The sequence below is a fragment of the Gekko japonicus genome, unplaced genomic scaffold, assembly GCF_001447785.1.
Source record: "Gekko japonicus isolate JY-2015 unplaced genomic scaffold, Gekko_japonicus_V1.1 scaffold98, whole genome shotgun sequence".
In the NCBI taxonomy this organism is placed as follows: domain Eukaryota; kingdom Metazoa; phylum Chordata; class Lepidosauria; order Squamata; family Gekkonidae; genus Gekko; species Gekko japonicus.
In genome coordinates this window covers 359,056-382,880 of record NW_015164668.1, presented here as the reverse complement: position 1 = coordinate 382,880, position 23,825 = coordinate 359,056, and the positions used below count along the sequence as shown (strand labels likewise).

At 49.1% G+C, this 23,825-nt stretch overlaps 1 protein-coding gene across 1 annotated transcript; it reads left to right on the top strand.

The window, feature by feature from the left end:
- Positions 1-252: 252 nt before the first annotated feature.
- SLC13A5 (solute carrier family 13 (sodium-dependent citrate transporter), member 5) lies at positions 253-22,305 on the top strand. The gene is made up of 13 exons (XM_015409132.1): positions 253-297; positions 5,327-5,455; positions 5,998-6,134; positions 8,870-9,070; positions 9,838-9,872; positions 11,679-11,811; positions 11,907-12,029; positions 13,927-14,139; positions 15,615-15,712; positions 16,333-16,451; positions 18,779-18,940; positions 19,779-19,916; positions 21,902-22,305. Exons 1-13 carry the CDS (start codon positions 268-270, stop codon positions 22,025-22,027), a joined length of 1,644 nt encoding a protein of 547 aa, XP_015264618.1. The 5' UTR covers positions 253-267; the 3' UTR covers positions 22,028-22,305.
- Positions 22,306-23,825: the final 1,520 nt, after the last annotated feature.

Sequence of the window (23,825 nt, the reverse complement as noted above, 5' to 3'; positions counted from 1 at the left end):
GGGCGCCCCTGCCGCGGGATGCCAGGAGGAGGAGGAGGAGGAGTAGAGAGGCCGGCGCTCCGCTCGACGGGGAGGGGCCGGGGCCGGCGCAAAGGCGGCCCTCTTTAAAAGCTTCCCCGCGCCGGCCGGCGGGCCAGCCAGCCTGCCTACCTCGCCCCGTCCAGGCCACCTCCTGCTCCGGCCATGGCTCCCGCCGCGTCGCTGGTCCTGCGCCCGCTGCTCCGCTGCAAAAACCTCTTCGTCCTGGTGGGCGCGCCCCTCGCCTTCATGCCGCTCCCGCTGCTCGTGCCCACGCCGGTAGGTGCCCGCCTCGGCAAGCCCCTCTGCCCCGCCCGGGGAAAGGCACTGCCCGCCGCCCTCTCGGGACTGCCCGGGCGCTCTCGGGATTCCTCCTTTGCCGGCCTAGTGGTCAGAGCAACGAGGGGGCGAGGGGCAGACGGAGCGCCAAGCAGCAGGAGGCAGCGGCCGGTCCTTGTGCCCGTCGGGGCGCCAGCAGCCCGGGCCAAGCTACAAACTTCTTGACGAAAGGAGCGTGGGGGGGAGGCGGCCTTGGTCCGGGGGGGGGAGAGACGAGGACGCCCCCCCCCCGCGCGCGCCCCCTTCTGCTGTCAGGGCCTGGCAAAAGAAGCAGCGGTTGCTATGCCCCCCCCCAGTTGAAGATCTCCTCTTCTCTCTAAGATCCCTTTATATAAAGAAGTAACACGACCCTGTTAACAGAGGGAGGGAGTGGGAAGGCTGCCGCCTGCTGTTCCCGACTGGTCTCTCAAAGGCTGTAGTAACTAAATCGAGCCTCCATATATAGAGGCAGTCTACCTCCTGGGCTACCGGGAGGATGAGGGGGCAGCCATGGGGGGCTGGCTGGGGGCTTTCTAAGAGGCATGTGGTTGGCCTCTGCTGGACTAGATGGGCCTTCCTGGGTCAGCTCTCCAGGTTTTGGCCTTGGCCTGTCCCACTGGGCTGCATCGTCTTCTGTTTTGGAGGCTGCTTCCCAAGAAAACTCCCCTGCCCTTCTCCCACTCTGCTTTGCCGTTGGCATCTAAATACTTCACATTCAGAAAGCTCATCTACATCCATTCTGGGGTGCCCCCCCCCCCCGGATTACAGTCAGAGTTTAATCTCAAAAGAGGGTCCAGGCGGAGGGGAGGGAGAGAGAATCCAACCCGTCATTAATGGGGTGTTGAAAGGGAAAGTTAAGCAAAGCCCTAAATATTGTGTCATCAGTCTTTGTGTTCACGCTGTAAAGGCTGACCTTACATTACAATGGTCAGTGAATGCAGGCAGATTCCCTACATCTGAACTAGTGTCAGGAAAGTAGCACTGGTGGGGGACAGAGCACTGATTATATGTATATCTCCCCCACTCCAGTGGAGCTTCAAGGGGATGTTTTGATCAGGCAAATGCCACAGGAGGGGTCAGTTCAACACGGCGGCAGCATTGATCAAGCTCAGTTGCTTTTAAGGGAAGACGTCAGGAGATCCAATCGTACACCTCGTACCAAGGGTTCACAATCATATGTTTCTGACACAACCAAAAGAAAGCAAGACCTGGGCATTTCGCCAGCTCTGATGTCATATCTGATGTCATAGACAGCCAGCGGGGTATAGCGGTTAGAGTACCACGCTAGGATTTGGGAGACCCAGGTTTGAATCTTCATTTTGCCATGGAATTTTGCTGGACGATCTTGAGCCAGTTACACACTTTCAGCATAGCCTACTTTACAGGATTGCTGTGAGGATAAAATGGAAGAGAGGAAAACAGAATGCATTCTGATTTGGGTGTTTCCGTTGGGGAGAAAAGCGGGGGGGAAATGAAGTAAAGCAATGAATCTCTGTCTAGCTGACGTCCTCTGGTGTCCCTCACCAAAACGATCTTGCAGCGTAAAGTTCTAGACAACAACCCCCAACACAGTGCCCGGCGGCACCATGGTGATCACCAGTGTGTTTCCTGCTGCCCATTTTCTTCTTCCCCAAATTATTTTACAACAGTCACAGCGGCAAAAGGTATCCCCTGCCGTGACACGGGAACCCAAGCAAGTGGTGCTCTGACACAATCAATCCCAGCTGAGTGCTGGAAAAGAGAGAGTTAAGATTTTGATGGAGTTTTGGTCAGTTGGTTGGAAGATATAACAAAGGGGTCTTTAATCACTCAGACAGGAGTGTGGATTAAAGGCATTCAGATCTTTGGTTAAATTCCACCGTCTGGGTAACTGTATAAAAAGGTGTTGCAGTATCCCGATTGGCTGGCACCTCGTATGAAACGAAGTTTTAGCAGACTGCTGTATTTATACATAAGAAACTTTGCCAGGGTAATCCCCACACACACACCTTGGCATGGACAGTCTGAAACCTCAAATCCTACATGTCCTTGTTATTCCTTAAAGATTTCTCTTAAGATATCACTTAAGGTTGTCTGCTTCCCCCCCAATAAACTTCATTCTCATTTACATACAAAGTAAACAATCTTGTCTGTCCTACTTAATTAATTAATTATCATATGGCATTGTGTGTAGAATAGCCAGGAGATCCAAAGATTGTCTGGCAGCCGAAAGTTCTAACTCTCAGCGTTATGCTAGTGGTGAGCTAGACTTGTTTTTAAGGGCTGAGAGAGCTCTGAAAGTACTGTGATTGGCCCAAGGTCACCCAGCAGGCTTCCTGTGGAGGAGTGGGGAATCAAACCCAGTTCAAACCCAGGGAGAGCGAGTTTGGTGTAGTGGTTAGGAGTGCGGACTCTAATCTGGGAGAACTGGGTTTGATTCCCTACTCCTCCACATGCAGCTGCTGGTGTGACCTTGGGTCAGTCACAAGTTATTTCAGAGCTGTTCCCTCACAAGCCGTTCTTGAAAGAGCTCAGCCCCACCTACCTCACAGGGTATCTGTTGTGGAGGGGAAGAGAAAGGTGATTGTAAGCCGCTCTGAAACTCTGGGTAATGAAGGGTGGGGTATAAATCCAATCTCTTCTTCTCTCTCTTCTCCAGATTAGAGTCCGCTGCTCTTAACCACTACACCAAATTGGCTCTCTGTCTGACGAAAGGAGCTTTGACTCTCCTATGAAACTCTTCTTGGTTTCTAAGGTTCTACTGGACTCAAACCTAACCTTGCCCATCTTTCCTCAGTTATCAGTCCAGGCTTGGGTGGGTTTAGCCAATGTTCCCTCTAAGCTGTGGAATCTTGTGAGCAAAAATTCTATTTTGTGAGCTACTAGCATTAAAGTTGTGAGCTAGTGGTTTGGCTACTGCATAAATTAGTTTGTTCTGGAGCCTTCCTTCCTGAGCCAAGTCAAAAACGTGTGAGCTGGAGGCTAAAAAGCTGTGAGCTAGCTCACACTGACTCAGCTTAGAGGGAACACTGGTTTAGACCCAGGCCAAAGTCTATCTATCCCAATGAGAACCCTGGTGCAGTGGGGTAGGTGGGAAGTTAGGATAGAATATCATTTGGATGGTAGGCTCTGGGAAATACACATTCCTTTCCCAAAGCGAAGCGAATCCCAGTTTAGCTCACTGATGCTTCAGACAAGCTGAGAGGGCATCGTGTCTGGAGGGAATAGCTGCTTCCAGAATAAGAGGATACTTGGACTGGAACCTCCTAATATTCTGTGGAGCCTTTCAGCAGCCACAACCATCTCCGTGGCAGCCCTTTTCTTGTGGCAACAACTATCTGTTCTCAAAATACCCAACATGCCCGCAGTTTCATCTAGATTGGGGACACAACACCTGTTCTAGACGCCAGGGGAATCAGTCTGTCCAGTTTCTCCGTCTCGGGAAATTTTTAGAGACTAGTAAACTCTTTGAGTGGTTTGCAAGTGATCTTTTCCTGCCGACGATGTGCATTCAAAAAACATCTCCCTGTAAATATCACCTTCCATCTGTCAGGTCAGGGTTAGCACCACATTCCATTGCTTTTGTAAAAGTGACTTGTTTGTTCTTGGAGAAAGTGATGATGGAAGAGGGCGAGGAGAACCCACTGGTTTCGGCACGGCAAGGCCTGACAAATAATGATTTTGGGCACCAGCCAATTAAGAAGCGTTTACACCAAAGAACCCCAGTGCACCATTTACAACCAGTTAATTGGTAGTGTCTCCCCGCAAGAAAATTGGCTGGACAAATTCCAGTCTATCGAAATGTCTCCAGTGTGTTTATGCAACCTTCCTCCAAACAGCCTGGGCTATGGGAGTGTTAATTGTGGTTGACCAGATACGCATTCTGATTACACCCAATCAGAGGTGTGACGTGCCTTGCAGCATGTCACAGGTGCAAAGATAGACAATCTTGTGCACTGAATACCCCTACCCTCATATCAAGGATCAGGCCATGCGCTCTTATTTGCCCTCATCCACTCCCCAACTGCGTATTGCTAAGGTCTCCCTTTCCTCTGCCTGTGGTATGTGTGTGCTGTGCATTAATTTATCCTGTACTGGTTGCTGAAGAAAGCGTGCTGGTAAGCTGACCGTAACACTTCCCCGTTTATACATCTCTGGAACCCTAGACACTGGATTTGTTTGCACTTATTTGCCAAACAGCCTCAATGCCAGCCCATTCAGCAACAGATTTTGGACCCATGTTGATGACAGCAGCAGTGCATGTGGAGAATGGGAGGGAGGGTAGCACAATGCATTCCAGAGAACTAGGAAACTGTCCCTGGTAAATAGGTACTGTTGAGCACAAGACATATAATAGAAAGGTAGAGCAGTCGTTTACTACCATCAAGTTCATCCAGGGACACAAGATCATGTTTTCAGCCCTGGCTAAGTGGATTTGTGAATCTTCTTCACTGATTTAAGGAACAATTGCAAGTTGATGTTTTTGCTTCTTTTTAAAAACGTATGTCAGATCTAGTACATTTTATTTTTATCCAAGGAGCTCAGCGTGGTGTGCATTGTTCTGTCTTCCGCATTTTATTCTCACAACAACCCTGTGAGGTGGGTTAAGCTGAGAGTGTGTGGCTGGCCAAAGGTCAGTATGACAATTTGAACCTGAATCTACAAGATAGTGGCCCAGTACTCAAGCTACTACACTACACTGTCTAAATGCTTCAAGCTACTACAATACAATACAATACAACCTAGCAGTTCGAAAGCAAGAAATTGCAAGTAGATAAATAGGTACCACTTCGGTGGGAAGGGAACAGCATTCCGTGCGCCTTGGTATTTAGTCATGCCGGCCACATGACCACGGAAACGTCTTCGGACAGCGCTGGCTCTTCGGCTTTGAAACGGAGATGAGCACCGCAACCCTAGAGTCGGATTCGACTGGCTTTCGAGCAAGGGAACCTTTACCTTTACCTTACTACAATACACTGTCTAAATACCTCTTTCTCTTTTTGTTTGACAGGAGGCCCGATGTGGCTACATAATCATTATCATGGCCATTTATTGGTGCACAGAGGTAATCCCTTTGGCAGTCACAGCGCTGCTGCCTGCTGTCTTGTTTCCGTTGTTCAACGTCCTGGAATCCAAAAAGGTAAGGGACAAGGGCAGTGGGAGATACTCTGGAGCAGGACCAGGCTCCAGAACCCCTGTCACATTTTTATCTTTTCCCTTTTTATCCACTGAAAACAACAGTCCCGTGTAGGCCAACACATACAGCATCAAGAAGTAAGCCTAGGAAATTGTCTGAGAGGTTGGGGTGGGTGGGGAGGAAGGGACTATTGATGGGGTCAGTGATGGGAGAGAAATCCTAAATTCAGAAGGGAGGCAGAGAGAGGAATGGGGGGGGGGGGATGTGGCCTCACAATTCCAAGTGGCTTAGCAGTAGCTAGGCTTGCCAAATTCCAGGTGGGACCTGGAGGTCTCCCGGGATTACAATTGATCTCCAGCCCAAAGGGGTCAGTTCCACTGGGGAAAATGGCTGCTTTGGAGGGTAGGGTTTATGGCATTATAACCTGCTGAGGTCCTCCTTCCCCTCCTCAACCACACACCCCGGCTCTTTCCCCCACCCGGAGTGAGCAACCGCAAGCAGCACGAAGCCCTGCAGATGCTAACCTGGCCTCCCTCCCTCCATAGGTGTGTATGCAGTACCTGAAGGACACAAACATGCTTTTTGTCGGGGGCCTGATCATGGCTGTGGCAGTGGAACACTGGAACCTTCACAAACGGATTGCACTGAGGGTGTTGCTGACTGTTGGTGTGAAACCTGCTCTGTAAGAGACTCTCCTCCCCTTCAGTTAGGCCACAATCCCACCAGTCAGCGATGGGCTTGTGTTTAGTTTCATTCCCGAGCCTGCTGGCCAGAGAGACCCATCTGTTGTGTCCTAGACGTGAAGGGGCTGGTTGTGGTCACTCAGAGTGGGAGAGAGGGCTGTTGTACACGGCAGCCCTTTCATTTGGAAGTCCTGTTGTTGCTGTGGCTACCAGTGCCACATGGCCGCCATTTTCCTTGCTCATTCCCTGAGGTGGCCGTTCCCCCACACCAGGGTAAGGCTTTTTCATGGATTTTTTAAAAACTGGTAATTAACATAGGAGACTCCATTTTATATATCCATCTCAGTTACCATTTTAAAAAAAACGCAACCCCTTCAAAAAAGCCCCCCTCCAAGGGGGAATATCTGTGGTGGATATATCGTGAGGAAAGGAAAATGGCTGCTATGTGAGTGGACCAGGACAATTTGAACTTTCCCGCCTAGACGGCAGCCCTCCAAGTCCAGACTTTGCTGTAATCTTTTCCAGAACTTCACAGCAAAGCAGGTTCGGAAAAGATCCGAGAAAGCCAGGAAAAACCTGCTTCCCAACAGTATCAAACCTGGAGCTAATAATCTCTGTGGAAAAGGTCACAACGTGAATTTCATTCTTCTTCAGAAAGATACTTTCCTCTATTAGTGCTTCACATTGCATTAATCCTCAGAGGATATAAACCAGTCTTAGGCCTGAGGACCTGGTGGCAACTCTCAGATCATGATAGGGTCGCCAACTCTGGAGATTAGGGGGCAGAGTGAGGTTACCATAGGGTTGCCAAATGATTCTTACCTGGCGGCGGGCGGCTCCTGCCCGGCGTCTGGAGGGTGCGGGGCGCGCGAAGCACGCGTGTGCCGCCGGGATGTGACGTACAGACGGCGGGCATGCTGGGGGCGGGGCCACAGCCATTTGAGGGGAAAACATAGAGTTTTCCCTTCAAATGGCTGTGGCCCCGCCCCCAGCGTGCCCGCCGTCTGTACATCACATCCGGGTGGCGCACACGCGGGGGTGGGTTTCCCCCCGGGCCCGATTCTGCGGGGGCGGAAATCGGGCCTCAAAAGCGGGGGGAAATCTGCCCCCCGGGGGGATTTGGGAACCCTAGGTTACCAACTATGGCCTAGGAAATTCCAGGACATTTGGGGGTGGTGTCTGTGGAGAGGGGAATTTGGGGGGAGGGATTTCACCTTGAATTTCTGCTATACCATAGAGTCTGCCCTCTGAAGCTATCATTTTCTCCAGGGGAGCTGACCTCTAGTCTGGAGATCAGTTGAAATACCAGGAGCGGAGAATAGGCCCAACCTGGAACCTGGTAGCTCTAGCTCATACTTCTAAAATCCTAATGTACTTGTTATTGGATGTCCCATTTTGCCAATTGTACTGATCCACATTGTAGGACAAGGGGAAAATAATGTGATTCCTGAATGTGATTTCTGACACTCTCTCCTTGATGTATAGTGACAGCTGTCATGGTGGCCTTCAAAAGTTTAACTATAATAGATCCAGATTTGGTATGTAACCTAGAATATTTTGATTAGAGAAACTTATAGCAGAACATATATTTTATATCTGCATTTTTGTGTATAAGAAGCCTCTGTAGAAGGAATTAGAATGCAATAAGAATGGAATGCTATTTAGAAGTTGCAAGGCCACCGAGAGCGAAGTTTAATGTGATACACAGCCCTTATCAGCTAACTCTCCACATGCGAGCCCAGGAAGGGACCCAGGGTTCAGAAATCACATTCAGGAATCACATTCTTTTCCCCTTGTCCTGCGGTGGCTCAAGTGGTTAAGACGCTGAACTGCAGGCTGTGGAAGGTCAGTAGTTCAGCAGTTCAAGACCCGGGTGCCACATGATGGAGTGAGCTCCCACCTCTAGTTCCAGCTCCTGCCAACCTAGCAGTTTGAAAGCAAGAAATTGCAAGTCGATAAATAGGTACCACTTCGGTGGGAAGGGAACAGCGTTCCGTGCGCCTTGGTGTTTAATCATGCCGGCCACATGACCGTCTTCGGACAGCGCTGGCTCTTCGGCTTTGAAACGGAGATGAGCACCACAACCCTAGAGTCGGATTCAACTGGCTTTCGAGCAAGGGAAACCTTTACCTTTACTTTTTACAACCTTGAGCCCCTGTGAGAAAGGCGAACTATAAACAATGTAAATAAACAAACAATCAGCTCTGCCACCATGTGTTTTCCAGGAACTGGCAGCTGGGTCCTTTTCCACCTGAGCTCCCGCACATCTTGGCCATCTCTCTCCCATCCAGCTAGCCTTTTCTCACCCTAGTCCAGCGCGGAAAGGAAACCTAAAGACCATCTTTGCACTGAAGTCCGCAAAAGCCCCTAGCCTGTTAAATTAGGCATTTGTGATCTATAAGACGATTAAAAGACACACAAGCAAAGCAGGCATGGTCCCCTGGTGAGACACATCTCATTTAGCATAAGTGACCCAAGTGAATATTTTGGATGGCCCAGGCAAGCCTGATTTTGACAGATCTAGGAAACTAAGCAGGATCGGCCCCGGTTAATACCCGGATGGGAGACCAAGCAAGGAAGTTGAGGGTTGCTACGCAGAGGCAGGCAATGGCAAACCACCTCTGCCCATTCCTTGCCTTGAAAACTCTTCAGGGTTGCCATTTGTTGGCTGCGGCTTGATGGCCCTTTCCACCACTCCCAGCTTTCTCATAGCCTCTGTGTGTCCTCCTTGCAGCTTGATGCTGGGCTTCATGGGAGTCACGGCCTTCCTGTCCATGTGGATCAGCAACACAGCCACCACTGCCATGATGGTTCCGATCGTCCAGGCGGTCCTAGACCAGATGAGCAGCTCTGAGCAGGATGTAACGCCATCAGAGTCCACTTTTGGACACGTCAACACAATCAGCGAACCGGAAAATAAAACCACCCTGGCAGTGTCACCCATGCAAGGTAAATGAATCCCCCTCCCCTGAGGGCAGATTAGCTTGTTCTCCCCCCCCACACACCATAAAAAAAGACAATTCCAAAGTTTGTTGAGGATTCACACAAATGGATGCTCATGGGGAAAACTGCAGTCAACTTGAGGCTAGAAGAAGGAGAGGCAGTGAAGAAGAACTGGATTTATACCCCACCCTTCACTTGAAGTCTCTCATCCACACTGTCAGGGCTATTTTTGGGCAGGAACGCACAGGAACGGAGTTCCGGCTGGCTCCCAAGTTGACCACGCCCAGCAGGAACTCATTAGCATAATAGGCCACACCCAATAGCAGAAACTCATTCGGATTGGCTACATTAGGGGTGTGGCCTAACATGCAAAGGAGTTCCTGCCACAAAAAAAAGCCCTAGGTTTTGACAACAAACAAAGTAAACAGAATAAGAAGCAAAAGGTGGGTGTGGCTGGATGACTATACTTCTGGTAACATGGGGGTGCGGCCTAATATGCTAATGAGCTATGCTCTCATGGGTGTGGCTGGATATGCTAATGCGTTTCTGTTGTTGGGTGTGGCCTATTATGCTAATAAGTTCCTGCTGGGCTTTTTCTACAAAAAAAGCCCTGCACACTGTTATTTTTGTTACTCGTTTGTTCCTACTGCTTCAGGGTTTTATTCCCCCAATGTGTTTTGCTTTCTCGAGTAGTCCCAGAGGGAGCAAAACACATGTGGAAAAGGGGGGGGGGGACCCAAGGCAATAGGGAAAAACAAGTGACAAAAGTAACAGTGCGGAAGTGGACTATCAGAGTGGCTTACAATCACCTTCCCTTCCTCTGCCCACAACAGACACCCTGTGAGGTAGGTGGGGTTGAGAGAGTTCTGAGAGAACTGCCCTTGAGAGAACAGCTCTCTGACTGACCCAAGGTAACCCAGCTGGCTTCATGTGGAGCAGTGGGGAATCAAACTCGGTTCTTCAAATTAGAGTCCGCCACTCTTAACCACTACACCAAACTGGCTCTCAAGGCAGAACAGCAAGATGAAAAATGGTACCAATACAGTCTGACTATTGTAATGCAGTTGAATCCAGTTGAAACCCTTTGGTTCTCCCTTAGAGGGGAAATGGTCTAGAGATGTTCCGTTATTTTGGCTGTAAACTTCTGTATCTATTGGGAGGAGTAAGCCCCGTTAAATTAAACTTGATTTGCTTCTGAGCAGAAAGTAAAGTTCAAGGAAGAGCAGATTCTTTTTATGAAAATACTTCCCTCCTCCCCTCACTGAAAGGCATTTTGGGATAATTTAATAGGATTTTGACAACCTTTATGAAGCAATAATCCTGCAACCATTTTATTGATAACCAGATCTGAAAACTGCTGTCATGGTCTTCTAGAGATAAAGACAGTTGACTAACAATGGGAACCAAGTTGGCAAATGGTGATCCTATTATGGGATGGCTAAGGGCCTGCCTGATGCCCTACATCATGGCCCCTTAAGAGCTGGTTTGGTGTAGTGGTTAAGTGCATGGACTCTAATCTGGGAGAACCAGGTTTGATTCCCCACTCCTCCACTCACAACTGCTGGATGACCTTGGGCAAGCCATAGTTCTGTCAGAGCTGTTCTTGAAAGAGCAGTTCTCTCAGAGCTCTCTCAGGCCCATCTACCTCACAGAGTGTCTGTTGTGGGGAGGGGAAGGGAAAGGAGTTTGTAAACCACTCTGAGACTCCGAGTGAAGGGCAGGGTATAAATCCAATCTCCTCCTCTTCCTCCTCCTCCTCCTCCTTCTTCACTGATGCAGAAGTTGGGCAAAAAATCACTCTAGTCTTGTGGGAGGGAAGTGGCTGTAGACCACCAGTGGTCCTTCTCCAGGACCTTATAGCTAGAGTATGGCTTTAGCCTCTTGGCTCCTTGCATGGGTTTTTTGGGGTAGCAAGATGGTACTTGCTATGTTTTCTAGTTAAATAAGGGATCAAAGTGAGCAATTACAGATTCCTAGAAAAGCTTTTGGATCTATTGAGTGAATTCTTTCCCTCCATTCCTTGCCCTCTCTCTTTAAATATGTCTGTAGGGAGGTAGAAGGAATCCTTTTCCAGTGACCCATCATCCTTCTTATCCTTGCAGTCAAAAAAAGCATATAGTAATAATAATACAGTAATCATTATGAGCATTACTAAACGATCACTATGAGCATAACAACAAGGATGTTGCCGCCATTTTAAAGTCATTTAAGAATGGCACAAGAGCCCGACCCTGATCTGACCTGTAGTGTGGCAGGCTGTGGCATTCTTCTCCCCTCCCCAAGCCTTATCAATTGCCAAACGGACAACACCTCCTCCCCTCATTGCAGCTGTTTCAGCACATGAAAAGTCACAGGGAAACGAGAGGGGTGCGCCACTCATACCAATTTTAAAGGCTTTAAAATGATGGCATGAGGTGGCCACGGGGATGTTCCATCCCAAGCCCCCTGCAATAGGACTGAGCTGTAAATGGCTCTCTTGTAATCCGATGAATACAGATCTCACACTCTTATTTTACATGCATGCAATGATTTTGCAAGAGGCCCAGCAGTGTTGTGTTTCTCAGTCGTAGGCAACGGGTACCTTTCTGACCACACCAGAGAGGAAGATGAGCGAGCAAAGAAAAAGATCAACAAGGGAATGACGCTCTGTGTGTGCTACGCTGCGAGCATTGGCGGGACAGCAACTCTGACTGGGACAGGGCCAAATCTGGTTCTGAAAGGCCAGATGAACCAGTAAGCTCCCTTTCCTCTGACCTTTCCCCTATGAGACCCTGAAATGACCTGGCTGACCAACTCACGGGATGTACCTTTTTTGTTATTATTACCAGATTGTTCCCTGATAATGGCGACATCTTGAACTTTGCCTCTTGGTTTGGGTTTGCTTTCCCCAACATGATCCTGATGTTGGTATTGGCTTGGTTCTGGCTCCAGTTCTCCTTCATGGGATTCAAGTAAGATTCCGCCTTTGAATTTTGTAAATTCCAGCTTTGCCAATACTGTTACTAACACAAACAAAACCAAGCCTGTTCCTGGAATTCTGGACACACAAAGTCTATGAGTCCCTCTAGTAAACAGAGTTTCCATGATGCAAATTTATTGTAAGAGAAAAAAGGGTAATGGACTGAGCAACCACTGATGACACAAAGCCTGGCAGATAGTGGCCTGGAACGTAGGGACACTTTTGATCAATCTGCATACTTTGCCGTATTTTGGAAATGATAAAGTCCTCGTGCAGTGGGGGGTTGTTGATCTGAAACAGACTTGGGGAAGGGCTGTGCCTCAGAGGCAGAGCATCTGCTTGGCATGCAGAAGGTTCCAGGTTCAATCCCTACCATCTCCAGTGTGAAGGATAAGGTAGGAGGTGATGTTGAAGACATCTACCGGAGACCCTGGAGACCCATTGCCAGTTTGAGTAGACAATACTGACTTTGGTGGACCAAGGGTCTGATTCAGTATAAGGCAGCTTCATATGTCTGTGTGATTTGGCCTCCAGAGATACCATATTCAAAATTAACATTTTCTTTGACTTAGTAATGCTGGATCTGGAGGATCTTTCCTGGTGGCAGTATAATATGGCAATGGGACAGGTCCCACCGCTGAAGGACCCTCCATTTGCTTTGCTCCCCAGCTGAGATCCTGAGATCCCCCTAGCCCCATATTCCATGTGGCCACTGCCTTAGCAGTCTCTTGTCCTTGCTGCTGTGCAGTCACATCTGCAGCTTTGCCCCTGCTGCCACGATTTCTTGCCTTGCCCTTTCATTCTGCTCTGCTTCTGCTGGATCCTGGCTACTGATCCCGGCTGTTGCTCAGGCCCTCCCATACATTAGACAGGCATCCTGTCTGCGCTGTCCTGGCCTTGCTTTCAGTTATTGAATGCCTCTGGCTTTATCTCTTATTCAGGGCAACAAGACCAGATGGATCCTGTGCCCAGGGTTGCCAGCCTCCAGGTGGTGGTTGGAGATCTCCTGGGATTACGGCTGATCTCCAGGCAACAGAGATCAGTTCACCTGGAGAAAATTGACACTTTGGAAGGTGGACTTTATGGCAAACCCCAGGATCCAGCAGAAGCAGAGGGACTTCAGACAGATATAATGCCACCCTCCACCCTCCAAAGCAGTCATTTCCTCCAGGGGAACTAATGTTGCCATTCTTCAGGTGAGGGCTGGAGATCTCTTGGAATTACAACTGATCGCCAGATGACAGAGATCAGTTGCCCCCAAGAAAATGGCTGCTTTGAAGAGTGGAGTTTATGGTATTCTACCCTGTTGAGGTAAGCCTAAGCTGGCCTTGGTTGGGAGGGTGGGGTAAAAATCCAATAAATAAATAAATAAACTTCCAAGCTCAAACATCCTCCCAAGGCTCCACCTCCAAATCTTTAGGAATTTCCCAACATGGAGCTGGCAACCCTAAGAAGAACCAATCTCTGTATTTAGGCAATCCATTGTGATTCTTGGAGAGCGGCTGCTGCCACTGCTGCTGTGGGGGGGAGGAAATAGGTGGGAGGCCGGGAGAGTGACGGGCAGAAAGAGTGAAGAGGTGCGGGGAGAAAGGAAGTGAAAGGCATGAATGGGAGAGAAAGAGTAAGAAAAGGGGTGGCAGGAAGGAGAAAGACAGTGAGAGAAGTAGGGGGAGAGGGGAAGAAGCAGAGGTGGGGGAAATGAGATAGCCGCTCCTGCAAGTTTCTTGCGAGTCCCCACTTGTCTCTCCTATCAAGTTCATTCTTTGTCCTCCAAAGACCTGTTCCAACCTCTGTTGCTGAATACCCTTGGTTTAGTTCTCAAGTCCTCTGGCTGGTCACTTCCACAGTAGCCAGTCACGGACCACTCATTTTGTTCTTTCTTTTTCCAGCTTTAGGAAGACCTGGGGCTGTGGAACCCAAAGGACTGACAAAGAGAAGTCTGCCCTCAATGTGTTGAAGGCTGAGTATGACAAGCTGGGCCCCATCTCCTTTGCAGAATTCAACCTGCTCCTCTTGTTCACCCTGCTGGTCATCCTCTGGTTTACAAGAGATCCCGGCTTCATCCCAGGTTGGGCCACCGTCGCCTTCAACAAAGACAAAGAGTAAGTGGATTTTGCAGCAGCTTCTCCTGTCTTGAGTCAGGCAACCGCCAGGTTCATGTTGGGGCATTGCTGAGCCCTGCCCAGATTGCTTCTAGGAGTGCACGGCGGGGTCACCTAACCTCTGTGGCTTTGTGTTCGTGGTGACTGATGCAGGCAAATTGCTTGCCTCAAGCCTGGTGCCATCCATGGAACAGCTGGGGAAGAGCAGCTAACCAGAAGCACAGCATGTATCAGCAGTGACTGACTCTAGCCCAAGCGGCTAGAATGGCTAGATGGTACGGTGTAGTGGTTAGTGAGTCAGAAGAGGGTTAGATCTGTGTTCAGATCTCCACTCAGCACGGGCAACTTGAATCTTGCAAGGTGGTGGTGGTGTCATCCTGAGTTTCTTGGAAGCAGGCCCAGATATTATAGACGGCATAACTTGAAGTATAATTTTTTGTCTCTGAGCGGACAGGACACGGGGACAACTTATTTATTTATGTTACTTATAGTCCGTTATTCTCACTGGGACTCAAGGAGGATTACATAGTATAAGTCAGTACAGTCAACAGGATGGGACATCCAGTCAACAGTGCAATAGGTTTTGAAGTGTAGGAATCTAGAACCAAACAGAAATCTGAATAGTTCAAAGGGAAAACCGAATCTAAGCATAGATACAAGCTGCTTCCTGACAGGGTGATGATTCTCCAGGGAGGTTGCATTGCTGCTGCAAAGAGCCACAGAGGATTGTCCAGCTGTCCATTCTCCCCAAATCACAAATCTGTCATGGCGACAGCACTGTAGCATTATCACTAAGGTTTCTTAAAAGCCTGAAAATGTCCTCCAGTCATGTGGGGGGGGGGGAATGGTGGCTGCGGATGGCTGAAGCAAGGAAAATGGTGCTGCTAGGGAGAAGACCTTCAATGAATGCATGCCTGGCTGGCCACACTGCATATAAACATGTTTTGACTGCAATCTTTCCAAAAAGAGCATCTCAAACCAGGTTTAGGAAAGACTGGAACAAAGCAGGGGAAACCTAGAAAGAGGATGATGCCGTGTGGATGCTTTCCCCCCCCCCCACCCCCCAACCTGCTTGTTTGGATGCCAAACCAGAGCAAATTCTCCACATAGAAGCCATGTACGTTAGGCATATTTTTTCTGGTCCTTTGCTGTGTATTTATTTACGCATTAGCAATAGCATTACAGATGTACGATGCAGAATGGAAATGTGGCATATCTCCATCTCTCGTGCAGTGGGCATGGAAGCAAGACTCCCCCGCTGCACAGAGACCTGTCTTGTCCCAGAGCTATGGAAAACTGAAACAGTCCGTTGAAAGAAAAGACATACCACAATGACCTCAGTGCACTTGGCTCTTCCACTTGAACCGGTCCATCACTCTTCTGGCTGTGGAGCATGGCAGGCGAATGAAGCACAGTTTGCTAATTCCTCTTTTCTTTCATTTCATCAAAAAAACCCAAAACCCAACCCATTCCAGGTACGTGACAGATGCCACAGTGGCTCTCTTTGTCGCCCTGCTGCTGTTTATCGTTCCTTCCACCAAGCCCAGATGTGGTTTCGGCAGTCAAAGAAGCTGTGATCTAGAAGAGGCAAAGGAAGGTAATGGGATGGAGATTTTTGCAATCAGTTACAACACACTCTCAGCATTCTGGGCTGGTCTTCATAGGAAATCAGCCATTTCCGCTTTCAGCAGATGGAGCACTCGGTGGTTAAACTGAGGACTGTCAGGAGGGAAGCAGCTCTCAAAGGGCTGGGTTTTGGATCATTTGAGGTCGTAGCCCGAATTTCACCCCAGTGAAATCTGTGTAGCCCAAAAACTAGAATGGGTACCCGGATAGGGTCAGTCCATCATAATGCCTTTGTTCATTCCATATCTTGGCCTCCATCCCAGTTTTCATTTCACGGTGGGGCGGCCACCTGTGGGAGAATCTGAATGTTTTGCACACCTGTTTTTGGTCATTTTGGTCAATCTTAATAAAAGCTATAGCACAGATTTGGGATTTTGCATTTTGCGGTTGGCCATCTTGGCTGGAAGACTGTCCACTCAATCTCCTTGCTACCCCTTTTGTGTGCTTCCCCTTTCAAACCTTCCCTACGTGTTCCTTCTAAAAATATAGAACCTGCTTTTGGATCCTACAGGATTACTGTCATCTTGCCACAGGCCCATCCTGTAACCCCCTGACTTCTCTCTGCAGCTTTGAAGGAGCCATTTCTCCCACCCCCGTTGCTAGACTGGAAGGTGGTCCAGAAGAAGATGCCCTGGAGCATCGTGCTGCTGCTGGGGGGTGGCTTCGCCCTGGCCCACGGGAGCGAGGTACGTCTTGGTGATGCAACACTCTGTCCTGATTTTGGATGACTGTTAAGAAATCGTGACTTTTTGTAAGCTCGAGAGAGGCCAGATTTGCTTGTAGAACCAAGCACCTTGGCTTCAGTTCTCCTCAAATTGGATGGGACCCCACCCACCCACCTTCTCTGGAAACCTGGAAGGGCACGAGAGCTCTTCAGATATGAAACCAAATTCCCCATGCCCAGACTAAACAGAAACGTGAGAGGCGCTGCCTGTTCCATATTTGGGAAAGAAGTGGGGGTGGGCGATGGAGAGAGGCCAGCAAAGTCCTTGTAGGACAAGACGTCCATTAAGTTTTTCCGGCCTTGGCAGCACCTAGGAGCGATTCATTCAGCGCTGCCCATGTGTGGCATTGCTGGCTTTGGGGGAAGTGCCCCCCCCCGTGCTGCCACTTGGCACCAAAGCAAGGTGCTTGTGCTTGATACGTCAGCAACTGCAGTTTGCATTCCGATGGCATCAGGACAAGGAGAACTTGACTCCATTTGAGCTTGTTAGGAAAGCTCTTCTACGAGACGTTGTGGCTGCGCCCTCGGATTGATTATTTGATGCGACCGGTCTAGTGAGGCTTTTAAGTTGCAGGTTTAAAATGCACAGCCCTTCAATCGGGAGAGCCCCTAGTATCCACAAACAGACTCCTCTTGTGCTTTCAAAAGGCCCTTTGCTTGAGCAGAGAGAGACCGAGCTCAGACAAAGAGGATTCTGTGCAGGGTGGCCCCATCGTGCCTTGCAGAAGGCCGCTTGGCACCGGCGGGATGCTGAGCAGGCCGCACACAGACAGCCCCGTGTGCTTCAGACCAGAGCTAGGGGAGGACGCTTGCTGACGCAGAGAAGGGAGCCAGGGTTGCGCGTCTTGCAGTTGTCTGAGGAGCTGCAAGTTAACTTCCCGATCCCGAATGAGAAGGGTGCAATCCAGCAAATGACTCTCCGGTGAAAGCACCTCTGGAATGAATGGGAGCTGTGTGAGACTTTGGCGAGAACATCATGCTGCTGAATTGTGCCCTTTGAGCTTGACAGACTTGGCTCTCTCGAGTGGTAGCTTTTTCTTTTATAAACATTATCTCACTGGGGAGTTGCCTCCATTCAGGCTGCACCCACCCACCCAACAAAAAGAATGATGTATGGTAGCCCTGATATATAGCACTTTTTACTTGTGGTTGTTGCCAAAGATGGTGCCTGACGTACAAAGTTAAAAAGGAACCTTTAAAACCTACAGGCAGGTCTGTGTGTGTAGTTAATGGGTGAAAAGGGAGAGAGTTATTGGACTAGAGAAAGCCTAGCACGTGCAGGAAACTAACCCCTGTAAATTACCCATTAAGTAGAGTCCTGCGGGATCAGGCCAAGGTCCATCCGGCTCATTTTCCTGTGTCCACCCAGATACCTGCGAGTACAGCAGGAGGTCCTATCCCTCCCCCTTTGTTTCTCCTCCCCCATAAATGGTACTTAGAAAGCCAGCACGGAGCAGTAGTTAGTGTCAAAACTGGGAGACTCACATCCCCACTGGGATAAAGCTGGCTGGCTGGCCATGGGCCATTCATTCGGTCTTGGCCTCATCTACCTCACAGGGTTGTTGTGAGGATAACTTGGGGAAGGGAGAGAAGAATGCAGGCCACCATGAGTTCCTTGGGAGACAGGCAAGATAATATACTAGACTGAAGTGGCGTGAGGGAAATTTTAAAAGATCCTCCAGGTCCCTCCAAGAATTGATCCCAGCCTTTTATGAAGAAACTCATCAGGCCCCACAGGCCCTAACAATAACTATTTATAACCATTCCAGCAGCTATCTTACAAAACCACCTCTTGGTTCTTCTCCAGACTGCCCCCCTCAAGAGCAATATCCAAACACTAAACTCTTTATTGATCATATAATCCCTTTGTGTACTCCTTAACACAGTCTTCCCCAACATTTTTTCTACATACCTAAACTAAAACAGTAGGGGTTCTCCTTGTACCCCTTCTGGGCTGACACAGATTTTACCATTTCCCTAGAAGCCGATGCTTAGCTATTTTTAATTGAAGAGAAGAATTGAGTTTGTCCCTTGTGCCAACAGCATGAGTAATATTGTACAGGGTGGTTGTCTGGGTTGTGGCAAGGATAAAATGGAGGAAGACCAAGCAATGTATGCCACCCTCAGTGGAAAGGTGGGAGAACACTGTACTAGATAAAGGTGGACTACCTCTGATCATGGAAGGAAAGGCCAAATCACCAGTCCGTTCACTGGTTGCTGACATTGCAGTGGTGACCTCAGAGGGTCTGTATTTCAGTGCCGTGTCTGACTCTGTTTCTTTTTCTCCAGGCTTCAGGGCTGTCCAAATGGCTGGGCAACCAGATGACCCCACTCCACACAATCCCTCCCTGGTCCATTTCTGTCGTTCTGTCTCTTGTCATTGCTGTCTTCACTGAATGCACCAGCAACGTGGCCACAGCGACCCTCTTCCTGCCTGTTTTTGCAACTTTGGTAATGATGGAAGGGAAGAAAAATCTGTGTTGACAATGGAAATGGGGGAGGGGGGAGTGCTGGTTGGCACTACCTTTTATCCATTGGGGGCCCCGGGCAACAAGCACTCTCTTATACAAAAGGATTATATAGTTACTTTGGAATATCTTAGAAGAGAGGCCATCTGCCTCCTGGGGGTTTCTGAGAAAAAGAACCAGGAGTCAGTGCAAAACAGCTGCAGAAGTTGCTGCAGGTAGAGCCTGCTGAGATTGCTTCTTTGCGGGACCTGGAAGATCTTCCTAAGTTTCCACTAGGGCAGTGATGGCAAACCTTTTAGAGACCGAGTGCCTAAACTGTGACCCAAACCCCACTTTTTTATCGCAAAGTGCCAACACGGAAATTTAACCTGAATACTGAGGTTTTACTTTAGAAAAAACAACTCATACATTAACTTAAGATGATCCAAACAAAGTAAGGAAAGCAATCCCAAATGCTTTCATTTACTTAAAATTATTTGGCAGAGAATTCGACACTTTAATGATGGTCTGGGCCTGGCTGGGGCGATGGCACGCGTCCCCACAGAGAGGGCTCTGAGTGCCACCTCTGGCACCCGTGCCATAGGTTCGCCACCACTGCACTAGGGCAATGGTAAACCCATAAATCTAAAGAACATGAATGACCCCACCCCTCCAGCCATTTAGCCTCATCTTTCCACCAAGGAGTGACACTTGTGACTCTCTCCTGCTGCATTTCATCCTCACAGCAATCCTGTGAGGCGGGTTGGACAGAGAGGAGAGTGCGTGAAAAACGTAATCTAACAGGACAGTTCAAGGTGTTAATTTATTTCTCTCTCTTTCAGTCCCAGTCCATAGAAGTCAACCCCCTCTACATCATGGTCCCTTGCACGCTCAGTTCTTCCTTTGCCTTCATGCTTCCCGTGGCCACCCCTCCAAACGCCATTGTCTTTTCATACGGCCACCTCCGCGTCTCAGACATGGTAAGCCGGTGGTTTGCTGTTGCAAAGTCCTTCCTCTTAACCCGGACACTGCCTTCCACTGGCTGAAAAGGTCATACCTAGGGCAGTGCCCTCCTTTTACTCACTTAGTGTGAGCAATACTTGTAAAAAAACCCCAAAGTTAGTGATACTTGGGGGGGGGGTAGTCTGTACTGGTGCGATCCAGTGACTTGCACAAGACAGCTGTTTCCAAAGCATTTTAAAAAAGGAACAAACCTGAATTTGGGATTTGGGAAGGGTTTGTTTCTTGAATCGGAGCTGAATCCTAGAGGAGAGACTTCTTGGCATGTGCTGAGGCTGTAGTTCTGCAGGAGCTGAAAGGTCACACGTGAACCTGCCTTATACTGAATCAGACCATCTGTCCATCAAAGTCAGTATTGTCTACTCCGACTGGTAGCAGCTCTCCAGGGTCTTGGGTCAAGATCTTTCACATCATCTACTACCTGAACCTTAACTGGAGATGCTGGGGGTCGAGCCCGGGACTTTCTGCATGCCAGGCAGATGCTCAGCCAATGATTCATAGCCCTTCCCCTAATGGAAATCTTTCCTCCAGACTGGCGTTAGAAGTTAACATAAGATGCTTCAAACAAGTGTTTTGGGAACTGCCTTTGAGCACCCTGATTCCTTGCAAAGAGAGGATGATCATGGCAAGCAATGTTCCCTCTAATTTTTTTTTCTTCAACTGAGTGGAGCGGTTCACAGCAATGTTCCCTGTGATTCCCCCACACACACACTGAGCGGAGCAATTTACATCCTGAGCAGAATATAACTGCTGTAATATTAAAATGGGCAATGGGCAGTGCAAGACCCTGCATGGCTCCAGATTGGTGCTGAGTGGGGCTTCCTGTGTTAATGAGCCCATGCACACAGCCGAGAAGGAACACTGATAACAAGGACCGTTGGTGGATAAGGCAGGCACGCCTGTAGCCCCCCCTTCCAAGTTAGCCTTGCTTCCTCCCACTGGGAAATGCTCCCCTTTTGACATACAGACAGGCCTGTAGCTACAGTGGGGCATTTCAGGGCTCCACCCCGTCAAATGTGAAGCACGCCCCACAACAGCTGCTGTCCCTCTCCCCCATCCCTCTCCCCTGTCTTGTGACATTAAAAGGGGCCTCCAGCTGGTCGGCGGGAGCACGTGGCCCACCGATCAGCTGGAGGGCCCTTTAAATCTTGCAGGAAGAGAGGGAGAGGGCCAGCTGCATGCCTTCAAAATCACCGCTTGGAGTTCAGGGAAGGCATGTGGGTGCCCCCCCTTGCTGCCCCACAAAACGTCCCCGTGCCCCACCAATCCAAAATTCCTGGCTATGGGGCTGCATACAGATTTCTTGTGTAGATCCATCCTTAATCAGGCACTTGTAAATGTAAAACTTGCATAGGGCCAAGAGACAGGAGGGGCTGTGTGCCCTTGGCTAGAACAGATGGGGGGGAGGCAAGGTTGTTGGGGGGCAGAAGCCAGGGGGCTAAGGAGCCAAGGGGTGGAGGGGCACACTGGCGTTCAGTGCTTCAGCCACCACCTCTCTTTGCCCAAGGTTCTGTAGTCAAGCACAAGCCGGTTAAGTGTGCTAACTGCCGGGGAGACACTTCGTGCTTGTTGATTCACGCAAGACGATCAGGTGTGACTTTGGTTCCACCAGCCGGTTAAATGGCCATGAATGAGGGCTTGCCACGTGCAGATGACAGCTTAAAAGACTCAGCCTGTCCTTCAAAGTATCTCACAAAAAAGGGGGTGGGGAAGGGTTTGCTCATCACACGGTCTGAATCCTGGCTCAGCCTGTCCTTCAGAGTATCTCACAAAAAAGGGGGTGGGGGTTTGCTCATCACACGGTCTGAATCCTTTTCCCACCTGTTGCATTCTGACAGGCTGCTGTTTCTCCCTTCCTGCAAAGGTTTGCTTAGTGACTTGGGCTCCTGAAGGTACTCACAGGATTGTCATGCTGTTTCCTTGTTTTCTCCCTCTCCCCCCCCAGGCAAAAACTGGAATTGTGATGAACATTATTGGAGTCCTTTGTGTAACTCTGGCCATCAACAGCTGGGGCCGTGCCATGTTCCACCTGGACACATTTCCGTCCTGGGCAAATGCCACCCTGGGGTAACGAAAGACCAAGGCCTGGATTGACTTCAGGCAATTGGGTCTTCTTGCCCCGTTGCCTTATTACCCTGAGCCTTTTCTGAAGCCCTTAGTCTACTCTTCAGGGTGGTGCTGCTTGCAGACAGACCTCCGAGGAAACATGTCGGCATCTCCTGGGACCAGATGTAGCCCAGCCCGGCCATGTTTTCGACCAATCAGGAAAAGAATACGGGTGATTTTTTTTTTAACACGAAGAACAGTGGAGAAAGAAATGACTGTGTTCAGAAATAGAGGACAACAGTAACCGACGTGACAGAACTCAGAATCATTAAGACAACGTCCGCAGGATTCTGGAGCTGATTAACTTTTTCTCCAGCCCGGCACGTTAACCATTGCACAGATGGGTTCTACAAGTCTATGTAGACTATTCCAAGGTGGGGTGTGGCCGGACAACCTACTGAGAAAGACTGTTCCATGAATGTAAGGAACAAATACTTGGCAAGAGGATCTAGTTTCCTTTTGCGTTCTATGTGGATCACGTTAGCTAATCTGTTAACCAGGGTTCCAAGAGGAGCCCGTTCTGCAGGAAGTAAAGGTCATTCAAAGACTGTGATAATGGGGAAGCCAACACTTGAGGTTACCCCACTGGGGAAACTCCCTAGGACACGGAAGTCATGTTTCAGAAAGGGATTTATCATGAAAGATGTAAGTAAATCTTTACAGGTGGCCCACAACCAGAAATCTTGGGGCGAAGGGTTCCAAGGGTACCTGGATGGCTGTGTAAATGCAGAACAGATAAATTGCCAGTTGCTGGGGGGAGGGCAACAGAGGGCATTTTGGCCTCTGTGCCCTTTCTTCCAGGGCATCTGGTTGGCCATTGTGGGACACAGGATGCTGGATTAGATGGACCATTGGTGTGTTCCAGTAAAGGTTCTTCCGAGGGTCTTAAATTGAGCACCTAAAAACAAGCATCCTATTATGTTTGAAGGTATTTGTCTTAAGCTATGAATGCTATCAAAATTAATTTTATAAAATGCGTCTTTGCACTCATTGGCTAGAACATTTGAAGGCAGTAGTAGGTGTATTTCTTCAATAAGCAAGCGAAGGAATAGAGGGAGCTGGACATTTGTGGAAGGGGCTGGGATTACCCCTAAGGGTGACAGGCCTTTGCTGGATGGGTAGGGAGCTCCTGAGGTTGACTTTCTGGGCATTAAACCTTTGTGCCTTCAAGCTTTCCTTCTCCAAGATAACGACAGAGGAAAATAGATTTTTATATATAAGCCAGTGTGGTCTAGTGGTTACAACTTTGGTCTCCAGAGACCTGAGTTCAAATCCTTACTCAGCCATAAATCTCCCTGGCTGACCTCAGGCCAATCATTGTCTCTCTCAGCCTGACCCACCAAACAGGGTTGTTGTGAGGATAATATGGAGGAAAGGAGAGCTTATATAAACCCCGCCCTGAGATCCTCTGAGGAATGGTGGGATAAAAATGTGATCAGTGGGTGGACTGCGCTAGAAGTGATTTTGTGCAGGAACTGCTGAACTTTACCAGCCGGATTTTTTCTCTGTGCTGTTTGATTTTTCTTTGCTGCTGCCGAGAATGGTTACTAATGGCGGTCAAATCGAGTAACGGGTCAAGAAGCATCTGCTTAGGTTGTCATTCAGATGGGCTTAGCTTAGTGAAGCCAAAGCAAGCATTGTGCTTGTGTGGACAGGAAGTCTAGTTCTGCACCTGATTCTTGAACTGGGAGCTCCCCTAGCCATAGAATAAAAGATGGCCACTGCCATCAAGGAGGTCTACCAGCAGGGTCAGAACTCCAAAA

What these genes read in the sequence shown, in the direction of transcription:
- SLC13A5 (XM_015409132.1), top strand. Translation starts at nt 268, where the DNA reads ATGCCGCTCCCGCTGCTCGTGCCCACGCCG. An exon ending in TGCGGAAGTGGACTATCAGA is followed by an intron (nt 9,873 to 11,678) that starts GTGGCTTACAAT and finishes ACCACACCAGAG; the next exon opens with AGGAAGATGAGCGAGCAAAG. An exon ending in TTTCGGCAGTCAAAGAAGCT is followed by an intron (nt 15,713 to 16,332) that starts GTGATCTAGAAG and finishes TTCTCTCTGCAG; the next exon opens with CTTTGAAGGAGCCATTTCTC.